The sequence below is a fragment of the Protopterus annectens genome, chromosome 4.part0, assembly GCF_019279795.1.
Source record: "Protopterus annectens isolate FY-2018-M chromosome 4.part0, PAN1.0, whole genome shotgun sequence".
In the NCBI taxonomy this organism is placed as follows: domain Eukaryota; kingdom Metazoa; phylum Chordata; order Ceratodontiformes; family Protopteridae; genus Protopterus; species Protopterus annectens.
This window is the reverse complement of record NC_056733.1, coordinates 1,039,605,706-1,039,623,796: the sequence shown is the minus strand read 5'-3', so window position 1 is coordinate 1,039,623,796 and position 18,091 is coordinate 1,039,605,706. Positions and strand designations below refer to the sequence as shown.

Here is an 18,091-nt window from a genome sequence, read left to right as displayed (position 1 = left end):
CTATCAGATTATTTAAGTTTCAAAACTTCGAAAGTCATAAGGTCAGGAGCATACGACAGAAGTTTTGGAACTTCAAACGTTTTGAATGGAGATTGCAGTACAGTGTAGAGTGGGAAATTTACCCTTTTCCGCAACATAGTGCAGTCTTGGAGTTGACATATTTAATTAGCAGGGGGGTGTGGGGGGGCAGGGGGGCTTCCCCCCCCCCTGCAAATACATTAAAAATATAATTTTTTTGTTCTTTATTTATTTTTCTTTTAATGTTCGAAGTTCCAAAACTTCGATCATATGGTATTGGCCATATGAATTTCGAAGTTTTGGAACCTCAATAATTTGACATAGATCCATATTTATTTATTTTATTTTATTTTATTTTACATTTGTTGACTGGGAAAGTCTGACTGGATATATGTTCATTTTCAGCGGAGGCCCGGGGAGAAAAGCTCCAAATACAAATTAGTTACATCCAAGTACAAAAATAATAATAATAATAATAATAATAATAATACAAGGTACAATAAAATTAAATGTACAATAATATAGGTACAAAGAATGTGACAGTTACACTGTAGTGATGAAAGAAAAATGTAGCTTATTTCAACAAAACACGAGAACAGACAAGGGTAGTAAAAAACAGATATGCATATAGTTAGCAAGCATTTGGAAAACAAATTTATTATTTATATTTATTTATTGACATTTGTTAACCGGGTTTGTCCAACTGGGCTTGTGGCCCATTTTCAGTGGAGACCCAAGGAGAAAAGCTCCAGTAATACATTTTAAAAAAAGAATAAAGAAATAAAGAAATGTAAAATTGTAACATTTGTTTACTGGGAAAGTCCAACTTGGAATGAGCCAATTTTCAGTGGACGCCTGGGGAGAAACGCTGGAGGTGCTTGTCTTTGCAACATGGGAGGAAACCGGAGCACCCAGAGGAAACCCACATGAACACAGGGAGGACATGCAGACTCCGCACATAAAGCACCCCAGCTGAGAATTGAACCGGAGAACCTCTTGCTGTGAGGCACCATTGCACCATCCAACATGAGGAATTTGTGGGTCTCCCTCACATAGGAGATAGGGGCTAGCGTCTCTTTAAAAAAAAAACTTGTTTTGCTTTCAGTGATTAGTTTGGACAGAACAGCAGTAGTGAAAGTGTGTTCTATAGATTGACACAATTCCCCGCTAATAACATCCCTTCTTAAAGCCATAATCCAAAATGAACATGCATTATTCACAGATACACAGCATTTTACTAAATAAATGTTTAATATGTGGAATATTCATGTCATGTTTCATGCAGTTATGAATCTCTGGAGAGTGAAAGGCTGTATTTGTGGTTAGCAGTATGCTTTTGAAACATAATACTTTGAAGCAAATCCATCTAAGGAAGGGTCCTTAAAGTCAATATTTACTAACGGTGTTGTTTTGGAAAAAGTAATTTTCCTAATTGCAGCCGTACAAACATTTTCCCAGACGACTACTTTTAAGGTCACCATATCTTAGGGAAATGTTCTATTTGGTAACAGTTGTGGTCTAGGGTAGACAAATGGCTTTGCAAGAATATCAAATAATTTTGGCTGTGGTCAGATACATTTCTAACCTTTATCAGAAGGTCAGACTGCTATTGTCTTCTCATTGCTTGTAGTTTCAAAAGTATTAAATGTCAAAGCCTAAGTTTCTTCAGCTACATGCAAAACATGGTACACACTGCTCCTTTTTAGACCTTTTTTGCAATTTGATTATCTTAGAGAAATCAAATTTACTTACAGTCTCCATTTGTCAAGTTGTTTATAAATATTATTTGCTAAGATGTTTAGTGTTCCTTTTCTTTTTATCATGTCCAACTGCATTTTTTTCTATATGTTTGGCCTGCACATTGTAAAACACACTAACTGTTGTTTATAGTTTAGTTGCATTATTCTAACTGCATCAAACTATGCCCTCACATTAACTTGTTTAGCCCTGTCAATGCCTGCGTTATGCCACATTGTTTCCATTATCATACTGAAACATTTACCTTTACAACCAAATACTGCAATGATATCGGAAAACAGATTTTATTACTGTTCATCTGATTGCTGTACAGCTTGAAAGAAGATGGCCTAGTCTATCTAGGCACAATGACAGTTACTTGCTTGTTTATGCCAAAGCTTCTGTGTGTTATGCCAGCTTTTACAAGATGCCTCTTTAATGAAATAAAATGCATTAAACTAACCAGTTCTTATTTAGATACAAAATACAACTAGAGGAAAAACAGAGTGGTTAATCTTTTTATTACAGCAGGTTTCCAAGTCAGAGTATTACTTATGCCGACACTATACAACAGATGGATCTAGTTTTCTGTTGCCAAGCTGTTTGTGGAAGGTAGCATTCTTTACACATTTATATCATAAAATCGTTTATGTTAAAAATAGCTATATAAAAATCAGCATATCTTAATATTTTGCGTTCACTGAAATGTGGAATAGTGTCCATCTAGACATTAGACTTACATTTCATAACAATTTGAAAGTTAAGCAATAGAAACAGGCTGAATTAACAGTATGTTAGTACAGCAGTGCTGTAGTCAGAATTCCCATCATGTTATTACTGGGAAAAGGTATCAAGAGTTTGTTTTACTGCTGGACTACAAAAAAAGATAATGAACATTTGCTAGCAGCGCATTCCATCTTTGAGTTGTATTTCAGTGGCGGTTATGTGGAAGGTGTAGCCTTCAATAAAGAAGAATTAGAATGTAATTGCATGACTGGCTATGTTCTCCTGTTTTACTGAATGCCAACGTGTTATGTCTGGATGTGCCCTGTTTTAATAAGTACCAAAAAGTATCTCAGACCTTAGATCAGATACTTTAAATGGTCTCATACACTGAGAGGTTTATTTATTTATTTATAACATTGAAATTATTGATGTATCATTGTACTGAGATATGACAGACACATCTCCATGACTGCAGCCTTGCTCTACACAAATAAAACTATTAAATGAATCTTGCATCTCTTTCATAGGACAACCATACTGGCCAGAAGAAACAGCCTGCAGTAGATGGTTTATGTGTCAGGAAAAATATGTCACAGTAAGTACAAAGCTTAAATAACAAATATATGCTTGTATGCAAAATGCATTGCTCTTGTATTATGATAATCTCAGTGTAACATGCAATTTACCTATTTCATTTTTTCGAATGAATGTGTTAACCGACATCCTGTCACAACATTGCACCCAGATGCAGTTCTAGTACAAAATACTCTCTCCCATCTGGCATGATCAATAAGACACTTACTTGCATCTGGAGCAGATGGCAAAATTGTTTTTGTATGAGATGGTTGAGTTCATTCAAAGCAAGATCTTATGTAATAAAATGATGAGCATGTATGCACTCATGGGACAAAAATTCACGTTAATGCCCACAGAAAATCGATTACATGCTACACAAACCTTTCGTTCTCTTGTCATTGCTCTTAAACTGTAAATGAACACTAACAAGTGATACTCACTGGAAACAGATTTTTAAGTTTAGTTTATTTACAGTGAAAAATACAAAACAAAATCAATTTTAACTTAAAATGAAAATGGTTTTGCTTAATTCTGTTTCTTCTGCTTACAGTCCAAGTGCATTGAAGGTCTCTCTGTGGAATATAAGATTCCTCATAGTTCACAGTGTGAATGTAACATCCACAGAGAAGCTGCCTCAAAAACATTCTGAGTTTTAATCCTGGTACTCCTTGGATAAATCCACAGTTAGGTTCCTGGCATTCCATGAGTGTATCCACAGCTAGGCTCATGACTGTTTTTGTTTTTTAGTCCTTTAGGCAAATCTGATTCTCTGTAACCTCAAAGACATTTTAGCGCATCAGACCTGTCTGTCAAAAACTGCTTCTTTTAAGTTTTTGCAAATTTATGTTTATTACTTCAGCAGTGCTGTCTATCCACCTTAGCCTCTGTCTTTAATGAATACTCTCTTTATATTATATGGCTGAAGTGATTGAGTTTTATCTTTACTATTAGGTCTGCAGCTGAAGTCATTAACTGTTTTCCTTTAAATGCTGGCAAAGCTGGTGCATTACCCAGGAAATAGAAGCATTTTCCTTATCCATGAGATTTTTTTTGGGTACCGAACCATTGAGACAAGTTACACTAGTACTTTGGCTATTGACTGAGCATTGGCTTTTCATAGGGGTGCTGCTTCTGGAAATGTAATGGTATAGTCAAAAATCACTAGAATGTACAAATAGTGTTATTAGATTTTACAAACTCCATGACTATCTGAGTGAATGTGACTTCATTAACAAGCATAGATATCAGTGGACTTCTGAACTCAGGATATCAGGATATAGTGACATCTTCTGATATTTTGGGTAAACTACACAGAACTTCTCAATGTGTTCCATTACTCTGAGTTAATAAAACCTAACCAAAAATGTCATTGCTTATCTGTAAAACTGCCAAGTCAGGAACACTTTCATCAGTACATTGATTTGAAGTAGAAGGTATAGCCACTTCAGCTATTAACTTTGATATAGATTTTTTTTTTTGCTAGTCATATTCTTTCTTTTACAAAAGGCAACACATGACAGTGACTTTCTTTTGCTTTTACCTCAGTAATTTCTGTTTCTTTAAGTATTTGCTGCTAAGAACACTGGATCTAACTAGCCCTCTGTTTGACATTACAAAGAAAAACCTAGGACTATATATATATATATATATATATATATATATATATATATATATATATATATATATAAATAACACCCATCAGAGTTTAAATATATATGTGTTACAGAAAATTGTAAACAGTAATAATAAATCCTGGCAGCATGCAGTAGTACTGAAAAAAATTAAATGATGTCAGCTAAAGGAACAGCTATGTTAACACATTGGGTGGTGACTTGTACTGTGAAGAGTAAATTACATCCTGAAAGTCACAGACTAAATGTAGAAAATTCAACAGTTAATATTAATTTGATAGAGGTGCAGAAATGCAAAAAATGTTAAAATATTAATGCAGTGTCAGATTACTACTTTAGTTTCATTTGAGGTTATGACAGGAAAAAACAATACCGTGAGGTTTCCATTTTATTTAATAGGTTCATAGATTCATAGGTTCATAGATTAGTACATAGATTAGTAATAATGAAGTTACAGCCTTTCCATTTCACTGTAGTACACTATCAGTTCAGTGGCCATGGTGGTGCAGCAGTTAGCATTGTCCCCTCACAGCAAGAGGTTCTCTGGTTTGATTCTTGACTGGAGTGCCTTCTGTACTGAGTCTGCATGTCCTCCCTGTGGTCGAGTGAGTTTTAAAAAATTGCAGTAGGTGCGTGTGTGTGTGTGTGTGTGTGTGTGTGTGTGTGTGTGTGTGTGTGTGTGTGTGTGTGTGTGTGTGTGCGCGTGTGTGCGTGTGTGCGTGCGTGCTTGCTTGTGTGTGTGTGTGTGTGTGTGTGTGTGTGTGTGTGTGTGTGTGTGTGTGTGTGCCTTCTGTGAAGGTTGAGCGCCATGCTGGCAACTAGACACCATAAAAACTTCAGTGCCAATCAGTCTGCAGACCAGTGATCCGCTGTGGTGACCCCTAACCAGGAAATGCCGAAAGACATGGCTTTTTTTTTAGTCCACTATAGTACATTGTCAGTTTGCTTACAGACTTACAGGAGTTTATTAGCAGCATAAGTTTATTTTATGCAGAAAAATGTAAATAAAGCCAGGCCCAGTGGCACAATGGCTAACACTTTTGACTACATATCAGAAGATTCAAAGTTTGACTCCAAGCTAGCTCATCACTGAAAGAATTGAAATGACTGTAGGATACTGGAAGAAACTGCAATGAGACTGAAATGAATGTCTTTAGCTGTTAATTACATAGAACTGTGCTGAACAGGTACCAGTCTCTCCTTTGTGTGCCAAGTCTTCTTGTACCTTTCAGAAAAAGTGTGCAAAGACTGTAGTTCGGTTAAGAATGCTTTAATATGTACAGTGAAGGTAGATATCAGCAATATCCAAATACTGTCTCCAATAACAGTGCTGATAAATTAAAACAGCCCTCTGCATACATATTTCTTTGATAAACTGTAATAGTCCTCTGCATTCATATTCTTTATATTTCTTTCCTCCCAAATAGTATAATTAATATTCTGAAATGCTGAATATTTGACCTGACTTCTGCACTCGTACCAGAGTGTCTATATTGCCTTCTGAAGACTGCACTGCCATGACTATGTGCATATCACTCCAAGAACAAACGCACCTAACTGTGTCTGCAGTATTTCCTAATAATACCAAAACCCTATAAAGTTCTACATGCCTCTTTAGACTTAGTTCCCAAGCCTGTAGCATACAAACAAGATGTGTTTGTATTCAAATGTACAGCACATTCAGTTCTTGTCAGTATTCTTGACCGAAGGTTATTTTCACTGACTGAAAGTGTATTCATTGAAACTGTATGCAAACTGTGAAGCCTGCTTTAATATGGCTGCATTTCTAGACTTATACAAAGAGAATAGTGTATTTTTGTACATTTAAATGATACCTGATCTAACAAATACCAAATGTCAGTAAGAACAGTAAAACAGAAAAAAAGCCAACTTTATTTATTTACTTACTTATTTATTTATTTACCTTTGTTTACTAGGAAGGTCCAACTGAACAGAGTCCCTTTTCCGAGAAGGATCAGGAAGAAATGCTCCAACAGAGAATACAAGTACATATTAACAGTAATACTGAGTACAACTGTAGACAACAAAAAAGATGATCACAGATTAACATAAAAATATTGTATGAGAGGATTTTAAAAAGAATACAGGGAACAACTAAAGTGGATGTGTACATATGATATGAGCAGTATCCACCTGGTGTGCTAGCATTTGAAGTTACAAATCATGTTCAGTAGTATTTCTGGTGGATAGATTTAGGAAGAGTGAGAACGTGGTAGTGGAAGTGGGACATAAAGGCGGAAGTACTTGGGTTTGGAAGGACCCAGGTGAAAAGGTAAATACAGAGCTAAGTAGAGAGGAGGTATGAGGTGGAGGATAACAGGGCTATGAGAATGCTTGTAAATGAATATTTATGGAGATTGTGGTTTTATTTTATATTACTTTGGGTGAAGTAGAAAGAAGAGTTGAGTTGAGTTGAGAGATAGCTCAGTTGGAAATACACAGTGATGAATCCAGTTAGTGAAAATGTGATGCTTTAGTTGTGACTTCAGTTAGTGAGGGGGTTTAGTTTCCCTACAGAAACCTGTGTTTATGGCCTGTGTTTCAGAAGATAGAGTAGCCTTAGCTAGCAGTTCCTTTTTTAGCTTTTGATTGTACAGTCAATGTTTATATAGGCTTTGAGTGATTCTCCTGCATGTTGCAAGATACAATTTTAATTCAAAATGGTTTATTAACAATACGTCAGTAACAACAGTAAAACAGAAAAATAAACAATTTAATGCAATAAACTAACCATAAGCACAATAGACATTAGACTTCACCAGACTGTCAGATTTAAAAGACTGAATATCATTATGTATTCAACACAATACATGACATCATCATTAGTTATCAATAAAATCCATTTATTAATGACATAAATGTCTCTCCTTTAGGACACATTAAAGTCAACTGTATCATTCATCCCTGGTGGATATCATATACCTTTAATTTATCATACATACAAATTCCTTCTATCCAAGCTCATTATCAATGCCCCCCATTGAGTCTTCCAATAGATATTCCTTTACAGAACATGATTTAGAATGTTTTAATAAAGTGTGAACAGCATAATAATGTTCATAAATTCTAATTTATAATTTTGTGCTGTTCTACCTACATAAAAGGCATCAAAGTCTAACCAAATGGCAATATATACTACATGCACAAATAAACTAGTGTCTCATCATTTTTACCTTTAATCACATAACTTTCTCTATCCTTGTTAATTAACTAGCATCATGAACAATTTCCAGAAAGGAAATTGCCTTTCCTTTCTTCCTGTTGCCTAACCCCTACCTTTCTACTAAATAATTCCATAAAACTCTTACATGCCTTATTCACAGATTTCTCTCACACCATCTTACTTATATAGACATGCCAAATCAGTATTTTCCTATTATTATTATTAATAATCTCTCTAATGGAATAATGGTCTGCTGTGTGTTCTTGCACTGTTGCAAATCTTTTCTCTAGACTCTTCATTTAGTCATTAACTATCTTTCCGTCTATTTAAAGGGACAGCCCATATTTATTTATTTTATTTTTTTCAATTAATAGCAGAATCAATGCCAGCAGTTATGACCTTACCAGGATATCTACTTTCTTTGATATGGTCATCAGTGCTTTATTCTCTTTTCATAGTTCAACTCATTCACAATCAAGTCTACTTGTATGAACATTTCCTCTTTAATTATATTGTTTTTAAGAACTAAAGGACAAATACTTGTGTAATATAAATATGCATTATTCATCAACACTTTCTTACATATTTTCATTTCAAGTCTAAATAATTTCTCACATTTTATTACTATGATATCTAAAATTAAATTTCTTTAAAATCATAATGCATCTTAAAGCTTAAGTATTCAGTGCAATTATTTATTTTATTTTATTTATTTAACATTTGTTTACCAGGAAAGTGCGACTTGGAACAAAACCAATTTTCAGCAGAGGCCCGGGGAGAAATGCTCCAGATTTATGTTTTTGTGACATGGGAGGAAATCGGTGAACCTGGAGGAAACACACACGAACGCAGGGAGGACATGCAGACTCCCCACAGAAGGCACTCCAGCTGAGAATCAAACCAGAGAACATCTTGCTGTGAGGTGACAATGCTACCGCTGTACCACTGTGCTGTCATCAGCACAAGCAGAAAATTCACACATTATTTGAATAATTAAATATACCTTCAGCGATAAAACGCTGCTACCTCATACTAAAAATGGGACTGTTGATAAACTCTCCCAACCCAAATGTAAACCCATAACATAGTTCACTGCATAGGTAATTATGTGACAGAACCTATACCATTAAAGTCAAGGGGTTCTACTCTAAACAGAAAAGTATCACCAGTAGTATCCCATGGGGATCTTTTCTGGGCCCCCCTCCTTTTTGGTAAACAATTCTCCATCATGAAAACTTCTATCAGTAGGCTATAGTTGTCTATATTTGCTGATGATTGCAAATTGGCTGCGGTTATCAAATACCATTCTAATGCTCATATTCTCCAGCAAGTACTAGACCAAATTAATGTTTGGTATGTAATTGTAGGCTTACTCTCAGTGGCAAAAAGGGCAGTTAGTTTATTGTGGTTTTTCGCTTACCAAACAGACACTTCACTTAAATCTCAAGGGCATGAGTACTTTTGCTGATAACAGAAGCTCTCCTTTCACCACCATGTCTCCATGGTGGTTTGACAATTCTTTCACTTTGCACAGTTTATCTTTTGTGGTATATCCTCAAGGTCCAAAAAAGTTATACTCCCTTACCTATCAAGCAGTGTACTTCTCTTGCAACCTTCAAAACCAATCTGGATGACTGAACAAGTGATTGCAAATTTTCACGAGATGTATATGGGGAAAATCTACTCAGTGGGGACATTGTTAGACTCCCACCAATACTAGGTGACACATCTGAACTTTTCAATTGTCTCCTTGGCTGTAAGCTTGGTAAGAACCTATGAGCCTTTAAACATATTGTCAATAAAATGAAAATAAGCTTTTATACTGTTTGCATAATCAGATTTATACAGTAATATCTCTTCTCACTGGTGGTATAAATTGGCATAGCTGAGCACTATTGCAGCACCCATTGCTAGCCAATACTTTTGCTTATAAATGTTATTATTAAACTTTATACCATCATCACTGAGCACAATATTTAATAATTCTATCAAAACTCTGAACTTTCTAACATCCATTCCTTTGCCTAATAACCCATCTCCAAAATATTCTAATCGTGCATCAGACTGGGTAACTGAATGTAATGATTCAATATGTAAAACAATAACTATATCACACTGATTCAAATTTGCATTTATTGTCACTCTGCTTACCTGTTACTTCTTATGGTTTTTCCTGGTTTCTTCTTATGCTTCCTCTTCCTCTTCTATTTAGTAACACTATCTCCTCTGTTGAATTAATTTCTTACATTTCCATGGACTCTTCTTCTCATGATTCTTCCTATCCAGCATATATTAAAACTTCCAAGTGTTTCCTATATCAGCTCCATTATCATACAAAGGGATATTGCTTTGATTGCAGATCAGGTGATGAGTTTGATCACTAGCTTAGGTACCTGCAGGATAAAAATGATAGGACGTTGCTTGTTCACCTCTATGCAGTGTGTGTGTGTGGAGGGGTAGAAGGTGATGTGTTAGTGAGGACTATCTATTCTTAGAAGCCCCAGTGGAAACTGAGATCAAAAGGGAGGCCAGGCTGGGTATGCAGGTGGGCTGAGTAGGACAGGATGGGCACGGGCAAGTGCTCCCTCCTCTGTAAATAGGGCAGGAATGATTCAACACCTACCTAATATCATGCATTACCCTATAAAGGAGAACTAGCACATGAGGATGTGGTCAACAGCACAAGCAGAAAATTCACACATCTGTGTGTGTCACCATGGTGTCTCTCGATCCTCTTGCTGCTGCATCATTCAGTACACCATTTTCTTATACACTTTTTTCCTTTGATGCCAACTTTCCCTGCAGATTTTTCATGATTTTAATGTGCAATGTTTTATTATTTTTTAATTATTTATTTTTTCCTAACTAGGTTAGACCTGTTTAGCTGTGCCCATTTTCTTGGAGGACAAGGGTGAAAAATCTCCCATGAACAAATTACAAAAATGCAGACAATACAGCATGGTCAGTAATACACAGAGATTGAGCTGTGGCTTCACAAGACATGATGTTTGATTTTTAATCTGTAGAACAACTTTAAACATACATTTCATGTCTGGTCAGTAGCACAGATTGTTGGAGGCCTTACTACAGCCCAGTTGGCTGGGGTGTGGCTAACAGCCCTGGCACTGGAGGAGCCAGACAGGGAGGAAGAGTAGTAAAGGTATGTGGCCTGATGGTCTATGCTGAGGTAGGGAAGGGTTGTTGGCACTCAGGAGCACAGAAGGATTGGCAATCTCTTTGGCACAGACTAAAGAAACCACTTAGGTTCATAGGTTCATAGTATGGTACTAGGCTATCGGCCCTAGAGCCTATACAAGCCTAGCCATAACAATTCCCTGGCCATTTCTTCCCACACTATTTACTTCCTGGACTCCTGTCTAGCAGGGTGACTGATGTGATCCCCGGGGTGAATTTCCTTTCTCCCATCCAATCGTCAAGGTTCCTTTTGAAGAGGGCCAAAGAGGTGCTCTGCTTGACATGTATGGGCAGTCTATTCCAGAGTCTGGGGAGTCTCTGGGTCAGGAACCTATCCCTCCAGCATGTTTTGTTTATTGTGATGACAAGGTTTAGATCCCTGGAGCATATAGCTCTGAGGAATTGGGATTTCTTTAAGTGTAGCATGTCCAACAGCTCTGGGTTTGACATGGCCTTGTATGTTAAGCAGAGATCGCCTCTGAGTAGACGATATGTGACAGAGTATAGCTGGAGTTTTTTACGGTGGTCAGCATAGGGCATCTGCTTTAGGCCTGTGATTCTTTTAGTGAGGTATTTCTGTGGCCTTTCCAGTTGTTGCAGATGTCTTGAGAGGTACATACCAAATGGGGCGTTGTATTCTATAATGGGTCTAATGAGGGATGAATATAGTGGGACAATGACCTCCTTTTTTCTGGATGAAAAGCCCTTAGTGATGAGGTGTGCTACATAGAAGGATTTCCTGACTGTTGTGGTGATGTGGTTATCGAAGGTGAGATCACTGTCCACCTGTGTCCCTAAGTCTCTTATCATACTTTCGGTGTTTAGTGTACTGCCACCTATGTGGTAATTCATGGGTACATGTTTTTTTCCCAAAGGGGATAACTATACATTTCTTGGCATTGAGCTTGAGCCCATGGCTCTGGCACCAAGCATTTGTTTCTGTAAGTCCCTTTTGTAGAGTATCCACATCATTTCAAGATTCAGTAATGGCTCCCAGTTTGCAGTCATCTGCCAACTTTGTTAGTCAGAGTCCCTTAGTATTGGCCTGTACTTCAGAGAAGTAGATGCCAAACAAGAGTGGTCCGAGGACTGAACCCTGAGGCACTCCTCTTGTCTGGAGCTGGATTAGGAGTTGGCTACTTTTACAGTGTGGGTTCTGTCAGTAAGCCAGTTGGTAACCCATTGAGTGATGTAGGGATTAATGCCCAACTTAGTAAGTTTATCTATGATTCCAGAGTGGGGGATGGTGTCGAAAGCCTTGGCGAGGTCCAGATAGGCTGTGGACCACCTTACCCTCATCCACAGCTCTGGAGACTGATTCGAAGAAGTCCGTCAGGTTCAGGAGACAAGATCGGCCCTTCATGAACCCAAACTGGGTGGGGTCCAGTGTTTGAAGGTTGCCGATGTCTTTGTTTATAAGTTCCATGATAACACGTTCCATGGCCTTGCAAATCAAGGCTCGTCAGACTGATGGGGCAGTAGTTCCTGGGATCCAAGGTGGATCCCCCCTTGTGGAGTGGGATAACTGTAGCTGTCCGCCACTCAGTGGGCACGAAGCCTGAGGTGAGGCTATGATTAAACATGACACTTAGGTGAGGTGCCAGTTCATTTTGTAGTTCATGTAATACACAGCCAGGGATATCATCTGGTCCCATGGATGTGCTGTATTCTTAGCTTTGGAGAGTGCTTTTTTGCCTGTGTGGCCATTATTACCGGAATTTGGCAATCTTCCAGTATTGAGATGGGCCATTTAGGGGGTGAGAGGGGGGGTGAAGTTGGCACTGAATCAATCTGCCAGGATATTGGCGATATCCTTGGGATCAGTATATTTAATGCCATTCTGTTGTACCTCAGAGCAGATCTGAGCATTACTATTTAGATTCTTGACATAGTTATAGAATGCATTGTGGTTATCTTTGGAATCTTTGGCAATTTTGTTTTCGTAACTAGCTTTGGAGGATTTTATGAGGGATCTCAGCTTCTTATTGAGGCTGGTAAGGGAGTTTTTTGCATCCTGGGATTTTCCTCTTTTCTGCAACAGTTTCTTCCTTTTGTTTTAAAGTTTGTTTATGGCAGGAGACCACTAGATTGGCTTCATTTGTTTTGGAGGAGAGCATCTTGGTTCTATTTGGGATAGCACGATTCATGCATGAGTGGATGTGCTCATACAGTGCCTTAGAGCAGGACTCAGCAGTTGAACTTTCAGTTCCCGTCTGCATGGGTGTCATGAAGTTTTTCACTTCTGACTTGAATAGCATGAAGTTGGCTTTGGAGAAGTTTTTTATGGAGGTTTCCTTACTGGGGGATGGGGGGGGTGGATGTTAAGGGTGATTAGCTTACGGTCTGACCTGACGAATGAGGGAGTGACCATAGGTGTGGAGCGTCAATTTCCCATGTTGGTAATCACCAGGTCTAGGATATTGGAGCCCTTGGTGGGACGAGGATCCAGGGCATTGGAATTTATGAATTCCAAGAACCGTTGGGCAAAGGTGTTGGTACAAGAGTAGTTTTCCCAGTTAATGGCAGGGTAGTTGAAGTCACCCAGTATTAGGGTGTTTGGTTGTATCTTAATATTTTCCAGTATGTTTAGAAAGGTGTAGTGAGAATCTTGGGGCATGGTGGGGGATCTGTAGCAAGCTACAATTTGGATTGCAGTCTTACCTAATGTTAGTTGCACCTGGAGAATTTCAGACACATTGTGTTGGACAACCAGCCGGGTGGTGTGAATATCCTTGGTGAATATGGACACTCCTCCACCTTTAGTGTTTCGATCCTGGTTTGGTGGCCGAAAAGTGTGGTAAGAGTTGTAGCCTGGTATTGCAGGGGTGCTCTCTGGAGCCTTGAACCAGGTCTCAGTTACTGCACAGATATCGATGTTCTCCATATTTAGGACTGCCTCTAGAGAGTGCATTTTGAGGTTTAGACTTCTAGCATTGAGTAGCATTACCTTTAGATTTCGCATGCTTGTGCCTGTTATGGTGGTGGTTTTGTCCTTTGAACTTTGCCTAAAAAAAGGCACTATAGGGGTGGCAAGAGCCTTAGCCAGTAACCTGAATCCCAGGAACGACAGGTGCAGACCATCTCTGGCAAAGCATCATGGTTTGTCAGTCATGTCGTCCCAGGCAGACAGATACTGGATCCCCTTCGAATGACACCAGAAGCTTAGTCAATTGTTGAAGTCAATCATTTTGTCCTTATATTGTGGTATCATTCTGGGTGAAGGCAGGATGCTACTCAGGGCTAGGGTCATACCTCCCTGGGCCACATGACCCGAGAGGTCTTCCATGTCTCTTTTCATGTAGTCCAGGGACGTACTTCTCAAGTCATTCACTCCAACATGGACAATGACAGAGTCATATTTGTACTTGTTGTGGAGTGACTTGAGTGCATGTGTTATGTGGCGGATCCTGGCACCCGACTGGCAGCTGACTGTAATTTTCTCCTTGTTCAGCCTGGTTAGTGGGACATCAGTGTGCCTGACTATAGAGTCACCTATGACTAAAATGTTAGGTACATTGTCTTGCCTTAGGGGCTTTTGCTGGGTGGCACACTGGTGTTGTGAGCTATGTGAAACTTTGGTTGTGATTGGTGTTTGTTTGCGTTTCAGCTTTGGAGGTCCTTACTGCTTGGGCAGGTTACAGTTAAGGGCCTCCACATATGTGTATTTAGTGTTGCTATGCGTGGGTGTTGGTGGTGTGGGTTTAGAAGGGCTATATGTTGCTTGAGATTTAGTGCGGGTGTTAACCTTCTCCTCTTGACTGTCTAGCACAATCTTGGGTGAAGAGAGCTTTGCTTCCAGTTTGGCTATGTAAGTGCATCTCTCGCAGGTTGTAGTGTTGGGTAGTAGTAGGACCGGGTTGTCTGTGTACATGAGACAATTGCTGCATTGCCCCAGTATGCCCAGATTCACCAGGTGGACAGGAGAAATCACCGGACGCTGACCTTTGGACATGCCTGGTTTGGTGCTTTTTTTGTAAAGTACAGGAGGTGTTTTCCCTTACCTTAGCAAGCTACTTTGCAGTTATAGGCTGTTTAGTGCCTATGATTAATTTCTCCTTATTAACAAGGAGAGTTGAGTGCTTGTATCAGTTTAAGGCTTCCTAGTGCTTTCCAGCAGGTATTAGAGCAAGTGCTAGTTAGATGTGAAAGTAGGTAACTTACGTTTTGCCTGTCTAAAAAGTTAAGTTTTAGTGGGGAGTCACTATTTTTAAAACAGCAAGATAGATTGAAAGGGGGTGGTCAGTTTTGTATTCTGGTACTATGTAATACAGTAGGATGGCCAATAAATTTAAATAGTTGAAGGGGGGTGATTTCACAAAATATAATTTTGTGCTTACTCACACAAGCCAGTGAAAGCAGACAGGAAATGAGATATATGGTCAACTTCAAACTGACCAACTTCAAAGTTAACAGTTTCAACACCATAGCTGTCGCAGCAATCTATATTCCCCCTGGTGATAATATTAACATACTTGAGAATGTCCTATCTCACCTCTCACATACCATCCAAAATGAAATAATTATATTGGGAGATGTAAATATTTATTGGCTTACAATACAAGCTCCCAACACTACTTCCTGTATAAACCTACACGGGTTTGAGCAGCTAATCACAACCCCAACCTACATTAATAAATCGCACCGACCTATCTCTCTTCTTGACTGGATATTGGTCTCCCACCCCCAAACTATCATAACTCCCAAACCCTTCCAAATGCCCTCAGCGACCACTGCCCCATAACAGTTACCAGACGTACTCCCCACCTTACCAAACCTAACAAATTTATTACCACCCGCTCACTTTCTCATTTCTGTCCTAACTCCTTTATTCACTCTCCAGAATTAACTGGTCTTACCTCACCACTCTTCCTTTAGATGAAGCTGTCCACTCCTTCAACACTACATTCCTAAACTTTCTTATCTCCCTTGCTCCTCTTTGCACAAATAGAATCAAATTTAATACTGCTCCCTGGCTCACTAAATATACCAGAACTCTCATGAAAGTCCGGGATAGGATTTGGAAAATGTGGACTAAAACTAGGACCCCTTCTCTTCTTTGGAAATATAAAGAACTCGGAAATAAAATAAAAAAAATCATCCATTATGACAAACTAAACTTCTATGCCAATCCTCCCTCTACTCTTAAATCAGACCCAAAGAAATTCTGGAGCTTTATTAAACAGACTCTTCATTCAGGAAACCCTTCATCTCTTAACCCATGTCCCAATGCAACACCTGAAGACATAGCCAACAATCATTTTATAAACTCAATAACCTCCATAATAAATTCTCTCCCCCCCCCAGAAACAACACTAGCACTCCCACAAACTATATACCCCTTCCAAACCCTCCTAACTCCTTCTCTCTAAAAGCAGTATCAACTAACTATGTAAAGTCATTACTGTCTAACCTTAAACATTGCTCCCTATCTGTTGACAAGCTACCCTCTTACTTCCTGCAGATTGCCTCTGAACCTCTTGCCTATCCTGTATCCATCTTAATCAACCAATCCATTTCTGAATCCTACGTCCCCACTGTATGGAAGAATTTCTTTACTCTACCCATTCACAAAGGGGGCAACTCCTCAGACATATCCAACTTCAGACCGATTGTCATACTCTCTCCACTCTCAAAAATCCTAGAGGAATGCATTCACAAGCAGGTAATGCATTACCTTCACCAGGAAAACCTTCTCACACCCACACAGCATGGTTTCCGTCCCAAGGATAGTACAACTACTGCACTCATATCATTCATCAACATAGTCTCCCTAGCTCGTGATAACAATAACCTTGTCTCATGCCTATTCCTTGACCTTTCTAAAGCCTTTGACACCGTTTCTCACCCACTCCTTCTAGATAAACTCACTAACTTACATTTCTCTCCCCCTAATATCTCCTGGTTCTCCAGCTATTTCTCTACCTGCCAGCAATCAGTTAAATGGCTCCCTGCACTATCCTCCCCTCTCACTGTACAAATGGGAGTCCCCCAAGGGTCCATACTTGGACCACTACTCTTTAATATTTTCACCAACTTGCTCTACTCCTCTTGTCTCCAGTCATCTCTTGTGCAATATGCTGATGACTCAACTGTTATAATCATTGCTGACAACCCAACTGACCTCCACTCAACTACCCAGGCATCCTTCCACACCATTGAGACTTGGCTTAGTGATAACAAACTAATACTTAATCCAAAAAAAACTAAGTTCCTACTCTTCCAACCCTAAAAACATCACCACACTCAAAAGTACATTTACCATCTTATCCTGCAACAACACTATCATCTCAGCTGAATCTAGTACTAAATTGCTAGGTGGTACAATAGATGATCAGCTTAAGTTTGATCTCCATATTACTAACTCAGTAAAAAGAACTGATCAGAAACTTGGACACCTTTTCCGTAGCAAGAAATACTTAACTAACACTGCCCGAATAACTCTCTCCCAGGCTTTATTACTCCCAACACTCCTGTACAACTGCCACATATTCACAAACCTAAATTCTACAATTGTTTCTGAGCTTGAAACTACCTATAATAAGATCGCCAGATTTGCAGCTAACCAAACCTACAAGTCACACCACTGCTTAGCACTACAGCAACTAGACTGGCTAGAATTCCCTCGGTTGCTTCAACTGTACCAACTACAAATCATCCATTCTATCCTCTATCTACCCTCCTTCTGCCCCAGCCTCTCCACTGTCATATCCAAATATTCCCCTGCTAGGGTGCTACACAGCTCAAATCAAGAATTATTAGACATCTACAAACCCAAAACCAAAATGCCTTCTCTATAACTATAACCCAGCTACATCCTGGAACCAACTCCCCTTGGAAATAAAATCCCTCCAGCATAGCAAAAGTTTCAAATTAGCCACAAGTAAATTCCTAAAAACAAAGTGGTCTTGCCACTGTAGCCAACAACCCTGAAACCACCATCCTTTCACCTTTTTCACCACCTCATTCAATGTATCTCTAACACTATTCCCCTGCCTCTTCTACCTCTTCCCTTCCTCCATCTCCA

The 18,091-nt window shown here is 38.9% G+C and overlaps 1 protein-coding gene across 1 annotated transcript in view; it reads left to right on the top strand.

The window, feature by feature from the left end:
- Window positions 1-18,091, top strand: part of MYOT (myotilin) — a 1,852,166-nt gene that overhangs the window by 382,970 nt on the left and 1,451,105 nt on the right. Inside the window, exon 2 of the mRNA XM_044068976.1 lies at window positions 3,009-3,076. Coding sequence (XP_043924911.1) covers window positions 3,069-3,076 — 8 coding nt within the window. The 5' untranslated portion in view covers window positions 3,009-3,068. The remainder of the gene's footprint in view (window positions 1-3,008; window positions 3,077-18,091) is intronic.